Raw genomic sequence first — 25382 nt, 5'->3', positions numbered from 1 at the left:
GTTTCACTCAGCAGTTACGATCCATGTAGCATGGCTGTTCGTACACATGCGTCATACAGTCTACCTTTTACTCTGAGCGAGAAGCCCTTTGTCACCAGCAGAGGTAGGAGCTCTCTGAACTTTGCCCGGGTTATTCTTATTCTAGCAGCTACACTTTCAGAGCACCCACCCCCGCTACTAACTTGGTCACCTAGGTAACGGAAGCTATCAACTACTTTTAGTTTTTCTCTAGTTCACTTAGCTAATCACGGGGCTGTACCGATTCCCCATACACCACCTCCCCCCTTTGCGATTGGTTTTTCCCTTTATTTATTTTTTTGTTACTTCCTTGGGGAGAAATTGGCATATTTTTTTCCTTTTAGAATCAATCTCTGACATTTCCGTCCACTTTCTCTTTCTAGTTGACTTGTGCACTGGATCAACCCTACCCTGCGGCGAAAGAATATCAAATACATCATAAAGTATTTCCATAGGCTCTTCCTGCCTTTTTCGTCCTTCTGTTTGTTTTTTTTTCATTTGATTTACCTGTCTTTTATGCTCACATGTCTGCCCTTTCACCATATATATTACTCTACCAAGACGTTTGCTTATTCGTCCTTGTTCCCAACTTTGTTTGCCATATTTGTACATTTTAAAAAAGTACTGCGTCACCTATATCGAAATAGCTTGTATTATTAACAATATTCTTCTGTATTAGTTGTTTCCCTCCTGGTAACAATTTATCAAATACTGATGAGTGTGGCCGTTGCCAGAACCGCCTGACTGGCCCTCATGCTGGTGGCATGTAAAAGCACCTACTACACTCTCAGAGTGGTTGGCGTTAGGAAGGGCATCCAGCTGTAGAAACTCTGCCAAATCAGATTGGAGCCTGGTGTAGCCATCTGGTTTCACCAGTCCTCGGTCAAATCGTCCAACCCATGCTAGCATGGAAAGCGGACGTTAAATGATGAATGATGATGATCGTATCTTTCTGGCGAACATTAATTCAGTGGGTGACACACCCGACTCTGTTGGGGTTTGGCGTTATTCTGTAGACGTGTAAAAATTTTGTCAGTGTATTATCCACTAATGATTTGTTTCTGGTTTTCCTCAACGCTCTTTTAAACGTATCTACAAACCTCTCCAAAAGTCCATTTGACCTCAGATGATATGGCGGGGAAGTGACATGTTCCATTTGATGTGTCTTACAAAAGTTTTTGAACTCTTTTGCTATAAATTGCGTGCCATTATCCGATATTATAGTGTCCAGCACACCAAACTGCAAATATTTCATCCAAAAATTCAGTTATTACCATTTGAACGTGGCCAATGCCAGTGCCGCTTTGACTGGCTTCCGTCCCGGTGGCACATAAAAAGCACCATCCGATCATGGTCGATACCAGCTCTTCTGGCTCCTGTGCCGGTGGTTGCATAGAAAACACCCACTGCACTCTCAGAGTGGTTGGCGTTAGGAGGAAGGGCATCCAGGTGTAGAAATACTGCCAGATCAGATTGGGGCCTGGTGCAGCCTCCTGGCTTCCCAGACCCCAGTCGAACCGTCCAACCCATGCCAGCATGGAAAATGGACGTCAAACAATGATGATGATCTTCGTAGTTGTTTTTCTGCACTTACAGATTTCAGGCTATTTTGTGTGGCTATCTACCACTACCGTTTAGACACAATGGCCCAGTGGTTAGGGCAGCGGACTCATGGTCATAGGATTGCGGTTTCGATTCCCAGACCGGGCGTTGTGAGTGTTTATTGAGCGAAAACACCTGAAGCTCCACGAGGCTCCGGCAGGGGATGGTGGCGAACCCTGCTGTACTCTTCCACCACAACTTTCTCTCACTCTTTCTTCCTGTTTCTGTTGTGCCTGTAATTCAAAAGGGTCAGCCTTGTCACACAGTGTCACGCTGAATATCCTCCGAGAACTACGTTAAGGGTACAGGTGCCTGTAGAGTGCTCAACCACTTGCACGTTGACTTCACGAGCAGGCTGTTCCGTTAATCGGATCAACTGGAACCCTCGACGTCGTAAGCGATGGAGTGCCAGCAACAACAACTACCACTACCAGATAATATAGACCCTTTAGTGGTCCTGCCACATCTATGTGTAGTCTAGACCATGCGATATCTGTCTATATCTGAATCTTTACTGGAAGGTGCCTTAGCTGCCAGGGCGCATCCCCGAAATGCTTTCACCAGTTTCTCAATATCTTTATCCAATCTAGGCCAGTCAATATAACTCTTCATGATGGCCTTCATCCTTGCAATTCCAGGATGTCCTACATGAAATGCTTTTAGCATCTTATTTTCTAGTACAACAGGTACATCAACACATTGTCACACATTGAATAGTATTTCAAACCTGTGTTACAGCCAACGACATATTTTTTTGTATTTATCTCATTCATTATTATTTTTTTTCATTTTTTTTTAATAAATGCATTTTTTCTGCTTTCCTTTCTATCTCTTCCCATGTGACTGGTAGTTCCTGCACTACATTGCGGAGAATATTTTAAAATTCAATTTCTGATTTTAACTCTGCTATTACTGTATCTTCTAGCGGTTCCATATACTCTGGGATCAATCTTGACAGCCTGTCTGTGTGTCCCAATTTCTTCGAAGGCAATAATTCCATTTTGAAAACATAATTTAATAATGTAGTCTCCCCCAGCGCTGTAGTCAATTGGCTGTATTTGTGGGGTCACCTGTTTTTGATCCATATATTGTTACTAGCGGACCGTGATCTGTCTGCAAGGTAAACTTTCTGCTGTGCAAGAATTTATCAAATTTCTTCACTGCAAGGATAATGGCTAGTGCCTCTTTTTCTAGCTGTAATTTTTTTTTCGGTAATAGTAATGCACTTGACGCATATGTGATCGGTTTAAAGTTACCATTTTCCAACTTATCTAAGATTACTGCTCTGATCCCAGGCTCGCTAGCATCTGATGCAACAATTATTTTTAGCTTCGGATCCAAATGTGTTTGAGATAGCTCTGATGTTAACATCTTTTTAATATCTTCGAATGCTTTTTTGGCATTCGTCAGTCCAACATCATTTCACATTTTTTTTTCAGCAGTTTGTTTAAAGGTGCTCTTAGCTCATGCATTCTTGGAATATACATTTGACAATAATTCACAAGACCTAGAAAAGCTTGTAGGGTTGTTATATTAGTTGGAGGAAGCATATCTTTAATTACGTCTGCCCTCGACAGGTCTGGTCGTTGTCCATTCCTGTCGATAATTTGTCCTAAATACTTAATTTCAGGTAAAAAAAAAATTCACATTTTTCCTCATTCAGTGTGAAACTGTAATCTCTTATTTTTTTCAAAAACACACTTTACGTGCTTGACATGCGGATCACGAGATTCACTTTTAATTCCCAGGTATGGAATTGTGAATTCACAGTCTGCTAACATTGTATCCATAACCTGTTGAAAAATTGCAGGTGCGACTTTTATTCCGAAAGGAAGTCGGTTAAACCTGTACAACCCTTTGTGCGTGTTTATTGTTAACAGCTTGCAACATTCTTCGTCTACCTACAGCTGTAAATAAACTTCAGATAAATCCAATTTAGAAAAGAGTTTGCCTTCATTAAGCTTGGCAAAAATCTTCTCTGGATTTGGTAATGGATATAAATTTTCAGACATTAATTAGATCCTGTTGAAAAATCAGCACAGACCCTTATTTTGTTATTTTTCTTTTTTATGTACCCAGTTGGTGCTGCCCATTCCGAATAGTCTCATTTGTTGTATTGCACCAGTATTCTCAAGTCTTTTTTTATTCTTTTTCTACTTGATTTAATTCTGCAAAAGGCACAGCTCTTCTCGGTTTAAAAACTGGAATAGCATTTTCTTTTAGTTGCTGATTTCACTTTTATTTTCGTACATGCACCAAGTTCTTCCTAAACAACATCAGAGTATATTTTTTTTCAATTTCATTTCTAATGTCTCAGATGTCTTGTTCGAACTGGCGTGCAATGCATTCACATTATTACAGAAAAAGACTTATGGGCAAATCCCACAAATTAAATGTCTCCATCCAATCTGTACCAAACAGATTCATGCTATTTTCTGATATGTAGAGCTTTGCTTTGAACGTCTTCCTATGTTACATGTGGCATCAATTCACCCAGGAATTGAACTTGCTGTTCAGAGACTTGCTTTGTTTTCTTGAACGTAGGTCTTCCAGTTTTCAGTATTTATTATTGAGATATCACTCCCTGTGTCTAGTTGTATTATTATTTTTTTTTTTTTGCGCCCTTTTAAAGCCTAGCCAGGCTCATGGCCCCGGTTTCCCGGTTTCAATGACGTATGTGTTCCCCAGCTGGACGGGGCACCAGTCCATCGCAGCGTTACTCATTTTTGTCAGCTGAGTGGAACTGGAGCAGTGTGAAATGAAGTGTTTTGCTCAAGAACACAATGCGTCACCCGGTCCAGGAATCGAAACCACAATCTTACGATCATGGTGCTGTCACCCTAACCACTAAGCCACGTGCCTCCACTGTATTAATTTTTACCAATAGAAATTTTCGTTTTTTTTTGTCTCACTATCTGTTTTCATTAAAAAAACTTTATTTGTTTTTCTGTTCAACCTTTTCTTTTTTGCCCAACACTGCGACTGTTTATGTCCCATTTTGCCACAAGCAAAGCTTTCTTTATTCCTAAAGGGGCTGTCCCTTTTAAAATGCAAACTCACCACAACCACAACAACGGTTTGAACCTTGTTTGTTTTAATATTTTTGTTTGCCGTAGGTTGACATACCTGTACATTTATATTCTTTCAATTTTCTCAGTATACTGCCGTAGGTTAATAATACGTTGACATTCTTCTGCTACTTTTTTCAAGGTTAATTCAGTGTTTTGTGTCAATTTTGTTAATATTCTCGCTTGCAATTAAGTCCTTTGACAAATATCAAACATTTAAACATATCTGGGGACAACTCTTCTAACTTGAATCTTTTGCATGCTTTGTTTACAATTCCTGCATATGTAACAAAGTCATCGTTTTCATTATTTAAAAATTTTTTTTCAAATCTAGGCATTCTCAACGTATGTTGAATAGCGAGCTCTTTTCACCGAATATATTAGTTAATATTTTGTTTCTTCAAAATAAATTCCTGGTGGCTTGTTTGGTAGAATAAAGTTGCAGTATTTCTTGTACTCTGACCGAGCTAGTTTACACAAAAGAAGTCTTGCCTTCTTCTTGTTTGTCCAGCCTTTGCACTCCTCTTTAAATATTTCTTTATACATTCAATAGTATGAAGAAAATGTAATCCCATCGTCGGGATTATACAGGAATTCCTCATCTGCCAAATGCGACGCCGCTGCATTCTTGAATTGTCGCAATTATTGTTATCAGCTGTTGGTTTAGCATTTGTTGTTATTGCTGTTCATGGTATTCTTGTTGCTGTTGTAACAGCTGCTTCTGCAACTGTTGTCGTTGCTTCACAATGGAAGATAATAGTTCTTCCATTTTGACACTCCTACAAGCGTTCGTAATCTTGTTGCCACTGTTGCACAGTGGGAAGTCACTCACACTCGTTGTGAGTGTTTATTGAGCGAAAACACCTAAAGCCCCATGAGGCTCCGGCAGGGGATGGTGGCAAACCCTGCTGTACTCTTCCACCACAACTTTCTCTTACTTCCTGTTTTTGTTTTGCCTGTCATTCAAAGGGTCAGCCTTGTCACACTCTGTGTCACGCTGAATATCCCCGAGAACTACGTTAAGGGTACACGTGTCTGTGGAGTGCTCAGCTACTTGCACGTTAATTTCACGGGCTGGCTGTTCCGTTGATCGGATCAACTGGAACCCTCGACGTCGTAACCAGCGGAGTGCCAACAAACAACAGTGGGAAGTATCCTCATTGCCACTGATATGATGTACGACTTCTCGTTGTCATCGTTATATCTGAACTGTTATAATATTAAATGTCCCTGATGTTCTCTCATTACTCTCTGAACTGTGTATCCTCAACAAGCACCTCACAATATCTCTATTCAATAATTCCTATGACTTCTACATCATGACTGCTGCGCATGTGACAATCTTCCCAAACTGTTCTGCACATGCTCATCATCATCATCATCATCGTTTAACGTCCGCTTTCCATGCTAGCATGGGTTGGACGATTTGACTGAGGACTGGTGAAACCGGATGGCAACACCAGGCTCCAATCTGATTTGGCAGAGTTTCTACAGCTGGATGCCCTTCCTAACGCCAACCACTCAGAGAGTGTAGTGGGTGTTTTTACGTGTCACCCGCACGAAGGCCAGTCAGGCGGCACTGGCAATGGCCACGCCCAAAATGGTGTATTTTATGTGCCACCCGCACAAGAGCCAGTCCAGGGGCACTGGCAACGATCTCGCTCGAAAATCCTACGAAGGCCAGTCAGGCGGTACTGGCAATGGCCACGCCCAAAATGGTGTATTTTATGTGCCACCCGCACAAGAGCCAGTCCAGGGGCACTGGCAACGATCTCGCTTGAAAATCCTTACACATGTCACGGGCACAAGTGCCAGAAAGGCGACGCTGGGCACAGGTGCTATCCCGATTTCGCTTTCGCTTGCCCCAATAAGTCTTCGCAAGCTGAGTTTCGTGTCCAATGAAGGAGACGACGTTGGCACGGGTGCCAGTCGTCGAATTTAGTTCGATTTCACTTGCCTCAACAAGTCTTCGCAAGCGTAGTTTAGTGTCCAATGTAGAAAAGGTGTGCATAAGTGGGCTGGCTACACCCCTAGCAGAGGCCTTGGTTGGCTTGCTGGGTCTTCTCACGCACAGCACATTTCCAAATGTCTCGGTCAGTAGTCATTGCCTCGGTAAGGCCCAATGTTCGAAGGTCTTGCCTCACCATCTGAGCCCTGGTCTTCCTGGGCCTAACTCTTCCACGGGTTCCCTCAACTGTTAGGGTGTGGCTCATTTATACTAACTAGTAGAGTTCACTTAGCCAATGATAGTGGTGTCCAGATTCCCCACACAACATTAAAAAGTGCATGACGTGTTATCCTAGTGGTTCCTCTTCTGCTATGGGGTCCTCAGTTGATCTTTGTTCTGTTGTGGGTGCAGTTTAATACCGCTTTATAAACCGACGAAAAAGCTTCTGTGTGTTGAATGGACAGATCTGCTAGAATTAGCAGCCAAACCTTCCTCAGATCATGTCCCACTCAACATTGGAAAATGTGATTTGTTGTGGATAGTCGTAGCTGAAACATCTTCTTGATTCTGTGGTGTGAGGGTTGACTTGTAGCTGATAGTTATATTGACTATTGTGTATGGGATACTGTACTCCTTGGTAAACTTAGCGTAAATAAAAGGTAGGATGTTCAGTGCCAGAACACCTTCAATCCTAATTCTGTTTGGTGAGGGTTGACTTACTTTTTTTCAGTCATTTGGCTGTGGCCATGCTGGAGCACCGCCTTTAGTCGAGCAAATCGACCCCAGGACTTATTCTTTGTAAGCCTAGTACTTATTCTATCGGTCTCCTTTTGCCGAAGCGCTAAGTTACGGGGACATAAACACACCAGCATCTGTTGTCAAGCGATGTTGGGGGGACAAACACAGACACACAAACATATATATATATATATACATATACATATATACGACGGGCTTCTTTCAGTTTCCATCTACCAAATCCACTCACAAGGCTTTGGTCGGCCCGAGGCTATAGTAGAAGACACTTGCCCAAAGTGCCACGCAGTGGAACTGAACCCGGAACCATGTGGTTGGTAAGCAAGCTACTTACCACACAGCCACTCCCATGCCTATATTGATTTTGTATGAGATACTGTAGTCCTAGATAAACTTAGCCTAGATCAGACATGAGCAGGCTTTTTTCGAGAAGTGATTGTTCATCAGGCAGGCAGGCCGGCCGGCCACACTACTAAAAGGATTTGAGGTTATTTTCCATGGGGCATACCATTCACAAAGTCCTATAAGCTGCAGGTTGGCCTTGACTGGCTTAGATAAAAAGGTGGGGTGGTCCTGACTGGAACATGTTTGATTGCTGTAAGTGGCCAACGCGATGAACACAAGCAGCCCTTCTTTCAGAGTTGACCAGTGGAGAAGAAGAAAGACCAAAAGAGGGAGGGTTTGGACGTGAAGGTGTCAGACGGGTGGGTAGGAATGATGTTGGCCTCATGATTTTGGTAGTTGCAGACGCTAAGACCAAAGGTAGATGGGTTTTTGTTCACATCACTACTACAGCCACCACTTGCAGATGATCTTTTTATTCTTTTACTTGTTTCAGTCATTTGACTGTGGCCTTGCTGGAGCACTGCCTTTTAGTCAAAGAAATTGACACCCAGGACTTATTCTTTTTAAGCCTGGTACTTTATTGGTCTCTTTTGCTGAACTGCCAAGTTACAAAGATGTAAACCTGCCAACATCGGTTGTCAAGTGATGGTGGTGGTGGTGGGGGGAACAAACAAACACACACACACAAATATATATATATATATATATATATACATATATATATATATATATATATATATATATATATATATATATGAGGATAGCTGCGTGAAAAAGTGCCACACCCTAGCGGTTGAGGGAACCCGTGGAAAAGGCAGGCTTAGGAAGACCTGTGATGAGGTGGCATGTAAATAGCATCAGCGTCATCGTTACCAACGTCGACTTCCTGGCACGTGAAAAGACATTCGAGCGAGATTGTTGCCAGTGCCGATGGACTGGCTCCTGTGCAGGTGACACGTAAAAGCACCCACTACACTCTCGGAGTGGTTGGCGTTAGGAAGGGCATCCAGCTGTAGAAACTCTGCCAAATCAGATTGGAGCCTGGTGTAGCCATCTGGTCCACCAGTCCTCTGTCAAATCGTCCAACCCATGCTAGCATGGAAAGCGGATGTTAAACGATGATGATGATATATATATTCAGTTTATTGTACTTCGATACGAAAAAATAACTTTCTGTCTCAATAAACCACTATTGTCTTTGAAAGTTGTTTTTATTTTTACTACGGATTACTTGAAGCTAACTTTCTTCCTAACACCTTGATCCCTGGATCTTATATATATATATATATATGATGGGCTTCTTTCAGTTTCCGTCTACTAAATCCACTCACAAGGCCAAGGTTATAGTAGAAGACCTTTGCCCAAGCTGCCATGCAGTGGGACTGAATCCAAGACTGGCCATGTCTGGCTGAAGTATTCAACCTGTTTTATGTCAAAACTGGCCAGATCAAGCCTCTCTCACTTACTCTTCAATGTCATTCTAAAGATATACAGCCACATCATTTAAATCTTGAAGCTATGAAATAATGCTTGATTAATTCAAAATAATGTGAATACATGCAAAGACTGGAAGGGTAGCGGTAGCAAGGAGCTATATCAGGAAGCTAGGAGGCAGGTATACTCAGCCAGGAGTGAAACAGAAAGGGAGAAGTTTGCCAATGTCTTACAGCATGAGGACCAGAGGCTTGAAGTGTTTTGGCTTGCAAGACAGAGTGCCAGGGGAAGTTGTGATGTTGAGAATTGTGTTTTTATGGATGAGGGTTCACTTGCAGTTAGTGACCCTGCAAGGAAAGAGGCTTGAATGTGTCACTATGAAAGGCTACTAAATGGGAGAAGGAGAGTCTGCTGAAAGTGGGTCCGACAGAGGGACCGGCAATCCGAATAGACAGTAGCATGGTAGATAAAGCCATGAAGGATATGAAGACCAGGGAAGCCCTTGGCCCATCAGGAATCACTTCTGAGATGCTTGAAAAATCTGGCAGTGTTGGGGTGTGGTCTGGTTAACGGTCTAGTAAATCTGGTTGTACATGAGGGAGTCATACCCAATGACTGGTGAAGCAGCATCATAGTTAATTGCTACAAAGGTAAACTGGATGCATTGGGCTGAAATAATTACAGAGGTATCCAGGGCTGTGGAGTCGGGGTCAGAATTGGAAACAAGGGTAGTTTGAGTTGTTAAAACTATACTGACTCCGACTCACAATATCTTTATTAATATAAACCAGTTATAACATATAGGCCTACTCAAAGTATGAGATATGTAGACCATAATCACTTAATTACATAAAGAGGAGTCGGAGTCGCCAATAATAGAGGAGTTGGAGTCGAAATTTTTTGTTTTGACTCTACAGCCCTGGAGGTATCAAATTGTTAGATCAGGTGATGAGAGTTATGGAGAAGGTCATAGCCCAAGTAATTAGGACAGAGTTAATCTAGATGAGATGGAGTTTAGTTTTGTGCCAGGGGGAAGCACCACTGATGCTGGTAAGGCAACTGCAGGGGAAGTACCTAGCCAAAGATAAACCTTTGTACTTTTGTTGACATGGAGAAAGCCTTTGACAGGGTCCCTCGATCCCTTATATTAATGGTCAGTGCGAAAACTCGGGACAGATGAGTGGTTGGCGAGAGCAGTACAAGCTCTCATAAGGTGAGGGTTGTCAACAATATGGTGATGAATTCAGAGCACAAGTTGTTGTTGTTGGCACTCCGTCGCTTACGACGACGAGGGTTCCAGTTGATCCGATCAACGGAACAGCCTGCTCGTGAAATTAACATGCAAGTGGCTGAGCACTCCACAGACACGTGTACCCTTAACGTAGTTCTCGGGGATATTCAGCGTGACACAGAGTGTGACAAGGCTGACCCTTTGAATTACAGGCACAACAGAAACAGGAAGTAAGAGTGAGAGAAAGTTGTGGTGGAAGAGTACAGCAGGGTTCGCCACCATCCCCTGCCGGAGTCTCGTGGAGCTTTAGGTGTTTTCACTCAATAAACACTCACAACGCCCAGTCTGGGAATAGAAATCGCGATCCTATGACCGCAAGTCTGCTGCCCTAACCACTGGGCCATTGCGCCTCCCCAGAGCACAAGTAGGCATTCACCAAAGATCAGTCCTCAGCCCCCCTCTCCTGTTCATCATAGTCCTCCAGGCAATAACAGAGGAATTTATGATGGGCTGCACTTGGGAGCTCTTCTGTGCTGATGACCTTGTTCTCATAACTGAATCATTTACAGAACTAGAGAGGAAATTTCAGGTGTGGCAGCAAGGTCTAGAATCAAAGGGCCTTAAAGTCAATCTAGCAAAAACTAAAGTCTTAGTAAGTAGGGAAGTGGACAAATCACAAATCCCCCTCAGGTAGATGGCCCTGCTCATTCTGTAGAAAAGGTGTAGGTAGAAGCTCGATAAGATGTACCCTGTGTAAGCTATGGACACATAAAAGGTGCAGCAATATCAGAGGAAGGTTATCAGGGAAAATAGATTTTGTGTGTGGAAGGTGCACAGGTACAATAAATGCTGAAAATGTGCAGAAAATAGACACCATCAACTGCCAAGGGTCAAGCTAGAGGTAGTTGAAAGCTTCCGTTATTTTTGTGTGACCAAGTCAGTAGTGGAAGTCGATGCTCCAAGAGTGTGTATTGAGAATAAGAATAGGATGGGCAAAGTTCAGAGTACTCCTATCTCTGTTGGTAACAAAGGGCCACTCCCTCAAAGTGAAAGGAAGACTGTATGATGCCTGTATGTGAACAGCTATGCTACATGGCAGAGAAACATGGGCTGTGATAGCTGAGGACATGCATAGGCCTAAAAGAAATGAAGCCAGTATGCTTTGCTGGATGTGTAATGTACGACAGAGTGTAAGCGTCTTGAGAGAAAAGTTGGGCATAAGAGGCATCAGATGTGGTGTGCAAGAGAGGTGACTGCGCTGGTATTGTCATGTGATGTGTATGGACGAGGACAGCTGTGTAAAGAAGTGTCAATCTCTAACTGTGGAGAGAACTTGTGGTAGAGGTAGACTCAGGAAGACATGGGACAAGGTGGTGAAGCATGATCTTCGAATGTTGGGCCTCTCAGAGGTGTTAACAAGTGACTAAGAGCTCTGGCGATATTCTGTGCGTGAGAAAACTCGTCAGGCCAACTGCATGTAGCCGTGCTGATGTCATGTAAATGACGCCCATGCATCGTAGTTGTGGTCGTTGATGGTACCATGTAAACAGCACCCATGCATCGCAGTCGTGGTTGTTGCCGCTGTCATGTAAATGGTACATGTGCTAGTGGCACGTAAAAGCTCTCATTACACTCTTGGAGTGGTTGGTGTTAGGAAGGGCATCCATCAGTAGAAACCATACGAAATCAAACTGGAACCTGGTGCAGCTCCAGTCAAAACGTCTAACTCATGCCAGCATGAAGAGCGGATGTTAAACAACATTAATGATGATGATGATAACATTTGATAGACTAATATGAAAGCTACAGGGTTAAAGCCTCTTTCACTTATCCTCTTCATGTTATTAATGTCTCTCTCCCTCCCCATCTCTCTCTCTCTCTCTCTCCTAATGATTTGACTCCTGTTTCCCTATATCTGCAGGCTACCGACATGCACTCTGAAACTGTTGATGATAAATCAGACAAGGAGTACAAGCCACATGGTGTAATAGCGACAGACTCCACCAGTGGTGGTTACACAAGGAAAACTAAACGAAATATTAACAAAGTAAGTTGGGATTGAAACCCTGCTCTCTGTTTTTCTTTCTGTTTTGTTTTTGTTTTCAGCACTCCACTCGCCCACCTTAAACCCCCACTTCTTTATTTCTCCACTAGCCCTTCTTTTATTTCTTCTATTGTTTGTTGCACCTTTCTTTAAGTGGTTCCAGTCACTGGGTTGGTCATGCCAGAACACTAAGGAGCTGCTGCTGTTGCTTTTTAGCCCCAGGTCGACCTTCATTGAGTTACAACCAGTGATCAGAGACATTTCTGTGTATTGACTACACCACCTTGTGTATGTGTGCATACACATACACACATCTATTGGGGCAACAAGGACCACTTAGTCATCTTAAAAGGCGACCACTGACTTGCATAGTGACTTTGCTTATAGCAGGACTGTGGAGTCAAGACAAAAAACGTCACTATGACTCCGACTCCTCTACTATTGGCACCTCTGACTCTGATGTAATTAAGTGATTGTAGTCTACGTGTCTCATAAAGTGAATGCATATGCTTGTACTTTGAGTTGGCCAATATGTTATAACTGGTTTATATTAAAGAAATAAAGACATTGTGAGTCGGACTCAGTTGTCTTTCCAACTCCAGCTACCCCTAAATTGTTTCCGACTCCACGACTCCAACTCCACAGCCCTGGCTTACAGTGGAAACCAGTTGCACACCATCAACCTCGCTCTCGTATTCATGACCATCTTTAATCCAGTTGGCGACCAACGTGTCTTACTTGCTTCATTCTTGATCTCTGCACGCCATAATGCATTGCTGCAGCTGTTCTCCCCCCCCCCCCCTCTTAAACCATTGAACGGTTCCTTCTGCAGAATCCAGCGGATCCTCTCTTCATATGCATACACAAGTAGGCCCTAATATGCTAATTAACCCATAGCTGGGACCCTGGCAGGTGCTACTACTTTGAGTCAGTAGAGCTGGGATCAGGACCTCACTGCTAGATGTTTTTTTTACAAGTCATACCCAGGACATGTGTGTGTGTGTGTGTATGTATATATAATAATATAAATAATATATATATATATATATGCATATATGGGCACTGGATGTCACCACAGTAAATAACATGAAATACAAAAACAAACGAGAGAATAAAATGGGAAACGTGACGAGTAATACAAAGAACGACCCTTCATCAGTTTGTCGGCTGTTTATCTGCTCCCTATTTTGAGCAATTAACGACAATATGAGTCTTTGAAGACAGTTGCTCCCATAAATACCAAAATAAAATTTTGGATTTATGGAGGGTCAAAGTTAGGAACAAAAACAGGACAGTGGAGACATACAGGGAGATCGAATGAAAACAAAAAACCCATGCTAGCATGGAAAGCGGACGTTAAACGATTAGAACTGAACAAGGGCAAAATAGTGAATGCTGAGAGGATGTGTTATAAACAGTTAATAATTATTTATGAATATAAATATATATATATATATATATATATATATATTGTTGTATTTGGGGATGGCCATGTTGCCAGTTTAGCCAATAAAAACACATGCATTATATATTTGGTTTTAATTTGCTTCAGCTTTATTTTACATTAATTATATTTCGGCCAGAGTTCTTTCGTCACACTTCTGTGACCTCATCAGTGGTCCTTTGCTGTCTTCTTTCTTATATGTGTGTCCCTCCTTGCTAAGTGTATGTGTGTGTATGGGGAGTGCCTGTATTATCTGTATCCCCTGTTAATACATGTTCGTTAATGCACTTACAAGACATAGACACACACAGAGGGATACGCATGCGCATATATAGACACATACAATTGGAATACAAACTACAAAATGGCTGATCGTTAGCAAGGAGGGACACACATATAAGAAAGAAGAAAGCAAAGGACCACTGATGAGGTCACAGAAGTGTGACGAAAGAACTCTGGCCGAAATACAATTAATGTAATATAAAGCTGAAGCAAATTAACACCAAATATATAATGCGTGTGTTTTTATTGACTAAACTGGCAACATGACCATCCCCAAATACAACAATATCTGTTTCAATACACAATTTCACATCAAGAATCTTGCAAGACACACACACACATATGTATGTATGTATGTATATATCATCATCATCATTGTTTAATGTCCATCTTGCATGCATTGAAGGATAGTACGGTTGACAGGAGGTGGCCAGGTAGAAAAACTGCCCTCGGCTACTGTGTCTGTTTTGGCAGAGATTTTACGACTGGATGCCCTTCCTAACACCAACCTCGTTACAGTGTGCACTGGATGCTTTTAACATGGCACCAGCACAGGCAGGGTAACCAAGTAACGTGCAGGACAAGGAATTATGAGAGGGGCAGTGGGGGGTGGGCAACTTGTGTCAGAAGATGAAAGATTAGAGTGTGACAAGGAGACAGAGAGACAGAAGCAGGTGTCTTGCCACAACAGGGGGGGGGGGCATTAGAAGAGGGGATCCAGTATCAGATGATGAAGGGTTAGAGTGTAACAGAGAAATAGGTGTCTTGTTATAGAGGACGAGGTACATGGTTATCCAGTGAGAGAGAGAGAGAAAAGATGGAGAGTGAGAAAGAGGCCAGAAACATATGATGGGGCTTCTTTCAGTTTCTGTCTACCAAATCCACTCACAAGACTTTGGCCATCCTGAGGCTATATTAGAAAACACTTGGCCCAAGATGCCGCACAATGGGACTGAACCTGGAGTCATGTGGTTGGGAAGTAAACTTCTTACCACACAGCCATGTCTGTGCCTATTGGTCTTTTTATGGAATAGTTATTAGTTAACTTACAGGGATGTAAACAAACCAACACCAGTTGTCAAGTGATGAGACATACACACACATGCATACCCATGATAAGATGATTCTATTCTCAGTCTTTCAAATTCTCTAAGGCATCAATATAATCCCTGCTTTATTTGTCTGTGTTTCTTTTCAGACTCCTGTCGTCCAAAACAATGTTCCAAATTCCAAAATCGACTACTCTGCTAACAATGAGCTGAGAAAGCTACAGTTTTATGGAGCGGGGCCCAAAGCAGCAGTTCCCAGCACGGTGAAAGGTAAAATATTGTATACAAACGAGATACACACGTGCACACGATACAAGAAATTAAATAAATGATAAAAGAATAAGAAGTTATGTAATGAAATTCATCGGCTTACAGGTGTTTCTGCTGGAAGACGCTCTCGTAGTTGAGTGCTTGTGTATCACCTTGTATATTGAATTCTAATGCCAGGTTATTTGTATTGCTATGCCTATGCAAAATATTAAAATATACACCAATACATACATCTAAAGTAAAGTTTTTTCAGGGGCCCTTAAAATACTGTTGTGGACCCCTAAAAATCTCATATGGACCTTCGGAGCCATGTAGATCCCAGTTGTGAACAAACTGTTGGAGAGAGCAGCTGGTTTGAGTATGGGTCTAGAGTTAGTTGCGTGTGTGTATTGGGTGCTGTGTAGTGTGTTGAGGGGCCAGTCAGTGTGTGTCTTGGGGCCAGTCAGTGTGTGTTGAGGGGCCAGTCAGTGTGTGTTGATGAGTTACAGTGTAGTAATCCATTGCATTGCACAAACTTGGGCACCAAACTGGTAATCAGTTAATTGTTAATTAACAAAGTTAACATTTTCATTAATGATTTAATTTTTGGAAATCATTATTGGACTAATTAACTTCCATTGAATTGAAGTTAACGGAATTTATAGTTTTGGCACTTTTTAAAGGTGTTTTTAGAGTAAGTGGAGGCGCAATGGCCCAGTGGTTAGGGCAGCGGACTCGCGGTCATAGGATCGCGGTTTCGATTCCCAGACCGGGCGTTGTGAGCGTTTATTGAGCGAAAACACCTAAAGCTCCACGAGGCTCTGGCAGGGGACGGTGGCGAACCCTGCTGTACTCTTCCACCACAACTTTCTCTCTCACTCTTACTTCCTGTTTCTGTTGTGCCTGTAATTCAAAAGGGTCAGCCTTGTCACACTCTGTGTCACGCTGAATATCTCCGAGAACAACGTTAAGGGTACACGTGTCTGTGGAGTGCTCAGCCACTTGCACGTTAATTTCACGAGCAGGCTGTTCCGTTGATCGGATCAACTGGAACCCTCCACGTCGTAAGCGACGGAAGTGCCAACAACAATTTAGAGTAAAAACTGATTTTTTTGTTCTTTTTTATAATAAAGATTAACGTTGACAGTTTATTGATTACTTCTGTTACATTTAAAAAGAAAAAACTAACTAATTGATGGTTATTGAAGTTAACTATTTAGTTAATGGATTAACAGTTAACGAAGTTATCTTTTCCATTAACGGTGCCCACCTTTGGCATTGCAGTATGGTGGTCTGGTGTTAATATGCTTGGTTTTTTTTTCTCCCTTTCACGCGCGCACACACACACACACTCTCTCTCTCTTTCTCTCTCTCTCTCTCTCTAATGCAGTTGTCATTTGCTTTTTAATTTTCACAGAAGAGAAGACTGATGGCAAAGTGAAAAAAGATAGTAAGACAAAAATTAAAGATGAATTTCCCCCTGTAAGTATTTGTCATCATCATCATTCCATTCGATCATGTTGTTTAGCTAAAGGGTCCCGTCTAACTACCGAGGAGTTCATGTCAGCATGCAACGCAACAGCATGGCTGCTAAATGATGACAATGATATTGGGAAATAGACAAAAGTCTTTAGCTGGCAGAATCGTTAGCACGCCGGGCGAGATGCTTAGCAGTAAGTATTTTGTCTGCTGCTACGTTCTGAGTTCAAATTCCACTGAGGTCGACTTTGCCTTTCATCCTTTTGGGGGTCGATAAATTAAGTTCCAATGAAACACTGGGGTCAATGTAATGGACTAGTCCCAAATACTGCTACTACTACTACTACTACTATTATTATTATTATTATTTTTATTATTATTATTATTATTATTATTAAGGTGGTGAGCTGGCAGAATTGTTAGCATGCTGGGTGAAATGCTTTGTGGTATTTCGTCTGCCACTACTTTTTTAAGTTCGAATTCTGCCAAAGCCGGCTTTCCCTTTCATCTTTCCAGGGCTGATGTAATCGACTCATCCCCTCCCCTGAAATGGTTGCTCTTGTGGAAGAATTTGAAGTCATTATTAATTAATTTATTTATTATTATTATTTATTAATTATTATTATTAAGGTGGTGAGCTGGCAGACACATTAGCATGCCAGGCAAAATACTTAGCGGTATTTCGTCTGCCGCTACGTTCACCATCATCATCGTTTAATGTCCGCTTTCCATGCTAGCATGGGTTGGACGATTTGACTGAAGACTGGTGAAACCAGATGGCTACATCAGGCTCCAATCTGATTTGGCAGAGTTTCTACAGCTGGATGTCCTTCCTAACGCCAACGACTCAGAGAGTGTAGTGGGTGCTTTTACGTGCCACCGGCACGAAGGCCAGTCAGGCGGTACTGGCAATGGCCACGCTCAAAATGGTGTATTTTATGTGCCACCCACACAAGAGCCAGTCCAGGGGCACTGGCAACAATCTCGCTCGAAAGTCCTTACACATGCCACGAGCACAAGTGCCAGAAAGGCGACGCTGGGCACCTGAGTTCAAATTCCGCTGAGGTCAACTTTGCCTTTCATCCTTTTGGGGTCGATTAAATAAGTACCAGTTATGCGCTGAGGTCGATATAATCGACTTAATCCATTTATCTGTCCTTGTTTGTCCCTTCTGTGTGTAGCCCCTTGTGGGCAGTAAAGAAATAAGAAACATTAGCACGCTGGGCAAAATGCTTTGTAGCATTTCGTCCGTCTTTGTGTTCTGGGTTCAAATTCTGCTGCATTCAACCTTGCCTTTAACCCTTTCGGGGTCAATAAAATAAGAACCAGTTGAACACTGGGGTCGATGTAATCAACTCGTCCCCTCCCTCAAAACTGCTTCCCTTGTGGCAAAATGTGAAACCATTATTATTATTATTATTATTATTATTATTATTATTATTATTATTATTATTATTTAGGCTAGGGCCTAACCTGGTCTGCAGCAACAAAGTCCACCCATCACATTTCTTGATCCCTCATCACTGCCTCGATGTCCTGGATTCATTCCAGGCCAATGTCTGCAATCCTACCTTTCTTGACTGTAAACGTTGGTCTGAATATTTCGATTTACATAATGGAAAATGTGGCAATAAAAATTTTCTGAAATAATATTTGAGACAGGGCAGGTGTGGCTGTGTGGTAAGAAGCTTGCTTCCCAGCCACATGGTTCTGTGTTCAGTCCCACTGCATGACACCTTGGGCAAGTGTCTTCTACTATAGCCTCAGGCCGACCAAATCCTTGTGAGTGGATTTGGTAGACGGAAACTGAAAGAAGTCCTTCGTGTATATATATATATATATATATATATATAAGGGCATTACTATACAATAACGCCTCACGCCATGAGGGACTCTAAGGTCAGACTACTATAAAAAGCACATTGTTACCGAATGCGAGGAAATGCAACTCTCAAAGCCAACCCCTTAAAAACGGACTAAATTATGGATCATGATTTCGTAGTTATTGTAGTATTATACAACTTCTACTCGTCAGTATAATATGGTCAAGAAAAATAGAAACAAACACTGAAGCAACATGTATCCAGCATAGCATATAGACGACTGTTCATCGCTATTTCCCTGATGAACAGTCGTCTATATGCTATGCTGGATACACGGTGTTCGTTTGGTATGTTGATTCACTGTTTGTTTCTATTTTTCTTGACCATATTATACTGACGAGTAGAAGTTGTATAATACTACAATAACTACGAAATCATGATCCATAATTTAGTCCGTTTTTAAGGGGTTGGCTTTGAGAGTTGCATTTCCTTGCATTCGGTAAAAATGTGCTTTTTATAGTAGTCTGACCTTAGAGTCCCTCATGGCGTGAGGCGTTATTGTATAGTAATGCCCTTATATATATATATATATATTTCGGAAATAAATGGATTTTTTCCCTTATGAGGTTTTTTCACGCTAGCTACTTGATAAATTCTTGTAAAAGAATTCGTCCTATTATTGAATTTATATATATATATATTGCCAGTGCCCCTGGACTGGCTCATGTGCGGGCGACACATGAAATCTTTCGAGCGGGTTCATTGCCAGTGCCCCTGTACTGGCTCATGTGCGGGCGACACATGAAATCTTTCGAGTGGGATCGTTGCCAATACCCTGTACTGGCTCATGTGTGGGCGACACATGAAATCTTTCGAGCGAGATCGTTGCCGGTGCCCCTGGGCTGGCTCTTGTGCGGGCGACACATGAAATGTTTCGAGGGAGATCGTTGCCGGTGCCCCTGGACTGGCTCATGTGCGGGCGACACATGAAATGTTTCGAGCGAGATCGATGCCGGTGCCCCTGGACTGGCTCTTGTGTGGGTGACACCTGAAATGTTTCGAGCGGGATCGTTGCCAGTGCCCCTGGACTGGCTCATGTGCGGGCGACACATGAAATGTTTCGAGCGGGATCGTTGCCAGTGCCCCTGGACTGGCTCATGTGGGGGCGACACATGAAATCTTTCGAGTGAGATCGTTGCCGGTGCCCCTGGGCTGGCTCATGTGCAGGCAGTGACACATGAAATCTTTCGAGCAGGATTGTTGCCAGTACCCCCTGACTGGCCTTCGTGCGGGTGACACGTAAAAGCACCCACTACACTCTCTGAGTGGTTGGCGTTAGGAAGGGCATCCAGCTGTAGAAACTCTGCCAAATCAGATTGGAGCCTGGTGTAGCCATCTGGTCCACCAGTCCTCTGTCAAATCGTCCAACCCATGCTAGCATGGAAAGCGGACGTTAAACGACGACGACGTGTGTGTGTGTGTCTCTTTGTTCTTCCTCCATCGCTTGACAACAATGTTGGTGTGTTTACATCCCCGTAACTTACCATTTCAACAAAAGAGACCGACAGAATAAGTATGAGGCTTACAAAGAATAAGTCCTGGAGGTTGATTTGTTTGACTGGGGTGGGGGGCGTTGCTCTAGCATGGCCGCAGTCAAATGACTGAAACAAGTAAAAGACTAAGAGAAGGGTGTACATTGATTTTAATATAATTCATTCTGGGGAAAGAAAAGGTGTAGATGGGAATATTCCAAAAACCTCAGCCTTGGTCCCTCATGATGGGGCCCCACCCATGCTGGGCCCTGCTTTCAGCTTTGTTTTAGATCAGATTTAATGATAGTAATTTCCCCATTTCCCAAAAAAGCAATTAACCATGTTTAATTATGCTGTATTATGCAGGTGGATGCTTATGTGTGTCACGTCTGTGCTAAAGGAGACGGCGAAGAGTTTATGTTGCTATGTGATGGGTGTGATGATGCGTTTCACACCTACTGCCTTACACCACCGATGCCTGAAGTGCCCAAAGGAGACTGGAGATGTCCCTCATGTGTAAAAGAGGTAACGGTATTTCACTTCTTTTCTTATCATTTACATGTCTTTTCAACCCACCCCTCTTGTCTCCTCAGTTTTGTCATTAATTCTATTATTATTGTAATATCATCATCATCATCATCCGTTTTCCATGCTGGCATGGGTTGGACGATTTGACTGAGGACTGGCGAACCAAATGGCTACACCAGGCTCCAATCTGATTTGGCAGAGTTTCTACATATGGATGCCCTTCCTAATACCAACCACTCAGAGCGTGTAGTGGGTGCTTTTACGTGCCACCAGCATGAAGGCCGGTCAGGCGGTACTGGCAACGGCCACGCTCAAAATGGTGTATTTTATGTGCCACCTGCACAAGAGCCAGTCCAGGGGCACTGGCAAAAATCTCGCTCGAAAGTCCTTACACATGCTGCGGGCACAAATATATAGAAATTAAAGCAGCGAGCTGGCAGAAATGCTTAGTGGAATTGTGTCTCTCTTAACGTTCTGAGTTCAAATTCTGCCGAAGTCAACTTTACCTTTCATCCTTTCGGGGTTGACAAATTAAGTACATTTGTGTATTGGGGTCAATCTAATTGACTGATTCCCCACTCCCTAAAAATTTCGGCCCTTACGCCCAGAGTAGAAAAGAATATTTATCTAGACAAAAGGCGGCGAACTTTCAGAAATGTTAACATGCCAGGCGAAATGCTTAGTGGTATTTCGTCTCTCTTTATGTTCTGAGTTCAAATTCTGCCGAGGTCGACTTTGTCTTTCATCCTTTCGGGGTCAATAAATTAAGTACCAGTTGCATACTGGAGTCGATCTAATTGACTGGCCCTTGCTCCCCCAAAATTTTGGGCTCTGTGCCTAAAGTAGAAAAGAATATACAGATATGGAAATATTTTAGTCTCAAACCCAGATGAATAGCATAGATAGAATAGAACATCCTTATATTGCAGAAAAATTTGTTTGAGGCTAGCCATGAGACTCGAACTCACATCCCTGTGATTACCGGTCATAGTGCTTTACCTTTAAGCTCCAGCTGCCCACTAGCAAATTCTTCTGCAATTCTTGAACTTATAAATTTTGCTTTTATAGATGCTATATGTGAACTTCCGATATATGTAAACAAAAAAGTTTGCTTTTTTTTTTTAGAAGTGTTGAGATCTATTGAAATATACAGATATGGAAATATTTTATTCTCAAACGCAGAATAATAATAATAATGCTGGAAAGCACGAATAGGATAAAACATCCTTATGAAATTATTATTGCGTTGTCAAAATTAAAACCATTCTGTCTCTCCAAGCGTTTCTGCCTTCCATGGCATTTTTGTAACTTGTAACTTGATGTACGTCACTCTGGGTCATCCCACATGACAATTCCCATGATATGGGATCCACAAAAGGGTTCATTTATTCACCTCTCTACTCCTACTCCACCCCATTTCCTTTTGCTCTTGTAAAATTCATCTCCCTCCACCTTGTGCTTAATCTAGTGTTGTTGTTGTTGTTGTTTCTGCTCTTTTCAGGCTTGCAAACCACTTCATGATGTTTATGGATTTGAGCAGGCTGCCAAAGAATACACACTGCAATCATTTGGAGAAATGGCAGATCAGTTCAAGTCAGATCACTTCAATATGCCTGTTCATGTAAGGACCCTGTTGTTGTTGATATACATCTTCCACCTATGACCCCCACCTTCCTGCAACATTCGAAGGACTAAGTTAGCCAGATACCTGCCTTTCACTGTTGAGCTACAAAGTGAAGGCATTCCTAGAGCTGTCTACCTTCTTACTTAAAATAACAGAGCTGTTTCTATTCCCACGTCTTAGAAATTGGTCCTACCTCTTTGTAGACCCCTCCCCAGAGATCTCCCCAGAGATCTCCCCAGAGATCTCTCTACATCTCTCACTCTGTGTGTATGTGAAGGCATGTGGCTAAGTGGTTAGGCTATTCAGCCTACGATTGTGAGATAATACAGTTCTATGTTTAAGTGATGAGGAATTATGTACATTATTTACATTTGACGGATATTTGTCCTCATCTTGTTTGCTGTTAACACAACGTTTCGGCTGATGTACCCCACAGCCTTAAAGACACCTGATGAAGGACAAATATCCATCAAATGTAAATAATGTACGATTGTGAGGTTCTGAGTTCAATTCCTGGTGGCCTGTTATGTCCTTGAGCAAGACGCTTCATTTCACGTTGTTCCAGTTCACTCAGCTGCAAAAGTAATTCAAAGGGTCAGCCTTGTCACATTCTGTGTCACACTGAATCTCCCTGTTAACTACATTACTGGTATGCATGTCCGTGGAGTACTCAGCCACTTGCATAATTATTTCACGAGCAGGCTCTTTCTTGGATCAGATATACTTGAACCCTAATTATAGTAAGCGATGGAGTGCCAGTATGTGTGTGTGTATATATATATATATATATATATATATATATATATATGGCACCTTGGGCAAGTGTCTTCTACTATAGCCTCGGGCCGACCAAAGCCTTGTGAGTGGATTTGGTAGATGGAAACTGAAAGAAGCCCGTCGTATATATGTATATGTATATATATATATATATGTTTGTGTGTCTGTGTTTGTCCCCCCAACATCGCTTGACAACAGATGCTGGTGTGTTTATGTCCCCGTAACTTAGCGGTTCGGCAAAAGAGACCAATAGAATAAGTACTAGGCTTCCAAAGAATAAGTCTTGGGGTCGATTTGCTCAACTAAAGGCGGTGCTCCAGCATGGCCACAGTCAAAAGACTGAAACAAGTAAAATAGTAAAATAGTAAAATGTATATATATATATATATACACACACACATATATACTCTTATCTATCTATTTGTCTATTCACAAAAGCACAAACACCATGTACATGCATACACACATGTACTGTCTATATTTCCTCATGACTTCTCTTTTACCCCCCATTCTATTCTAGATGGTCTCATTTGATCAAGTGGAAAAGGAATTTTGGCGTCTTGTGAACACACTTGAAGAAGAAGTGTCTGTCCAGTATGGAGCAGACATCCACGCCATGGAGAAAGGAAGTGGATTCCCCACCAAGGGCAACAAACAGACTTTTCCTGAAGACGAAGTCAGTTCTTTCCCCTTTTTTCTCTTCATTTCTGTCTGTGGAAGTCGGGGGTGGTGTCGTTGAATTGTGTTTATGTTTAAAGCAGTGGTGGTTGTCATGGTGGCGTCACACTGATATTCAGCATGTTTAATGTTCATTTTTCCGATGCTGGTAAGGGTTGGATGAGACTTGTTGGGGCAGTATTCTATGGCTCCATGCCTGCCCTTCCTGTCACACAGTTCATTTCTGTGCAAAAGACTAACAGAATGCTGTTGGTGTTTTACCCATTACAAACCACACAGACCAGAAAACCAGATGGGTTTACTGCAGGCATAAACACCAGTACTGACTCATAAATGGTGACACTGTTTTATGATTTACTAGCTTAAAAGCCTCGCTCTTTTTGGACTTTTGGTCTGGTTCCCATGAAGGGCTAATTAGGCCTGCAGCCCAAATCTAAAGGCAGCCAAATAGTATGACTATAATACGTCTATAATGATTATATATCCTGGTGGTGTTTGATCAAAGGTTAAGGACGGATTAGAATCAATTCTGTCATGCAATCATTCTATTGTTCCAGTCCCGAGTTGAATTCCAACTGTTGGCCAGTTTGTCCCAGAGTTCTTATCTTGATGTAAAAATTAACAAGGCGAATGTCATTTATCTCCCCTTGGATCTCTGGCATCACATGACAGACACCAACCAAGGTGGTGTGACCCAGTCAAGCTTTACCTGCTAGAAATAGCAACCCAAATGCTTTTAAATCAGATCCCAATGCTGAATGTATGTACAAGAACCAAACAGAGGGCAGATTTTCCATCCTGGGATCATCCTGATTCCAAAATGGTATAATATGTCTGTGTAGAACAAATGTTGACAGAGGTATAGGGGTCCTGAACAGACAGAATTTTGTGTTTATTAATATAGAACATGAATAATGTCAGGGTACAGATATGAAGTGACACACACACACACACACACACACACACACAATTATTATGTATATCTGTGTGAACCTTAACCCTTTCGTTACCAACCTGGCTGAAACCACCTCTGGCTCTGTAGTACAAATGTCTTGTTTCCATAAGTTTTTAATTAAAATCTTCCACCAAACCTTAGTCACAATTTATGTTCCGAAAACCAGCTTAATGATAATTAAGTTATTTTACTAAATTCTTTGTAATACTTAAAATTAATTGACAGAAACACAGAACATCCCAAAATAAATCCAGTGATGAAAGGGCTAAAGACAGTCAGTCAAATGTGCCTTCAATTTGCACAAGATTTGGCTGCTATTTCTAGCAATTGAAACAAAATCTGCAAATTTACCATTTTGATGCCAACCTGGCTGAAACTGGCTCTGGTTCTGTCGTACAAATGTCTTGTTTTCATAAGTTTTGAATTAAAATCTTCCACCAAACCTTAGTCACAATTTATGTTCCTAACACCAGCTGAATGATAACGAAGTTATTTTACTAAATTCTTTGTTATATT

At 42.1% G+C, this 25382-nt stretch overlaps 1 protein-coding gene across 6 annotated transcripts in view; it reads left to right on the top strand.

Annotated features, from left to right (window-relative positions):
* The window catches only part of LOC106868491 (lysine-specific demethylase 5A), a 73877-nt gene that overhangs the window by 8768 nt on the left and 39727 nt on the right, over positions 1–25382 (top strand). For 3 of the 6 annotated variants that reach the window (XM_089345735.1, XM_089345734.1, XM_089345733.1), the window contains exons 4-10: positions 402–461; positions 12324–12449; positions 15371–15491; positions 16888–16952; positions 20671–20829; positions 22334–22453; positions 23754–23909. In XM_089345735.1, the coding sequence (XP_089201861.1) occupies positions 402–461; positions 12324–12449; positions 15371–15491; positions 16888–16952; positions 20671–20829; positions 22334–22453; positions 23754–23909 (807 nt within the window). The remainder of the gene's footprint in view (positions 1–401; positions 462–12323; positions 12450–15370; positions 15492–16887; positions 16953–20670; positions 20830–22333; positions 22454–23753; positions 23910–25382) is intronic. The other 3 variants (XM_089345738.1, XM_089345737.1, XM_089345736.1) reach the window with 1 other exon arrangement.

The sequence above is a fragment of the Octopus bimaculoides genome, chromosome 29 (assembly GCF_046866305.1).
Source record: "Octopus bimaculoides isolate indiv1 chromosome 29, ASM4686630v1, whole genome shotgun sequence".
In the NCBI taxonomy this organism is placed as follows: Eukaryota; Metazoa; Mollusca; class Cephalopoda; order Octopoda; family Octopodidae; genus Octopus; species Octopus bimaculoides.
The sequence above is the reverse complement of the archived record's forward strand: the minus strand, read 5'-3'. Positions and strand labels throughout refer to the sequence as shown.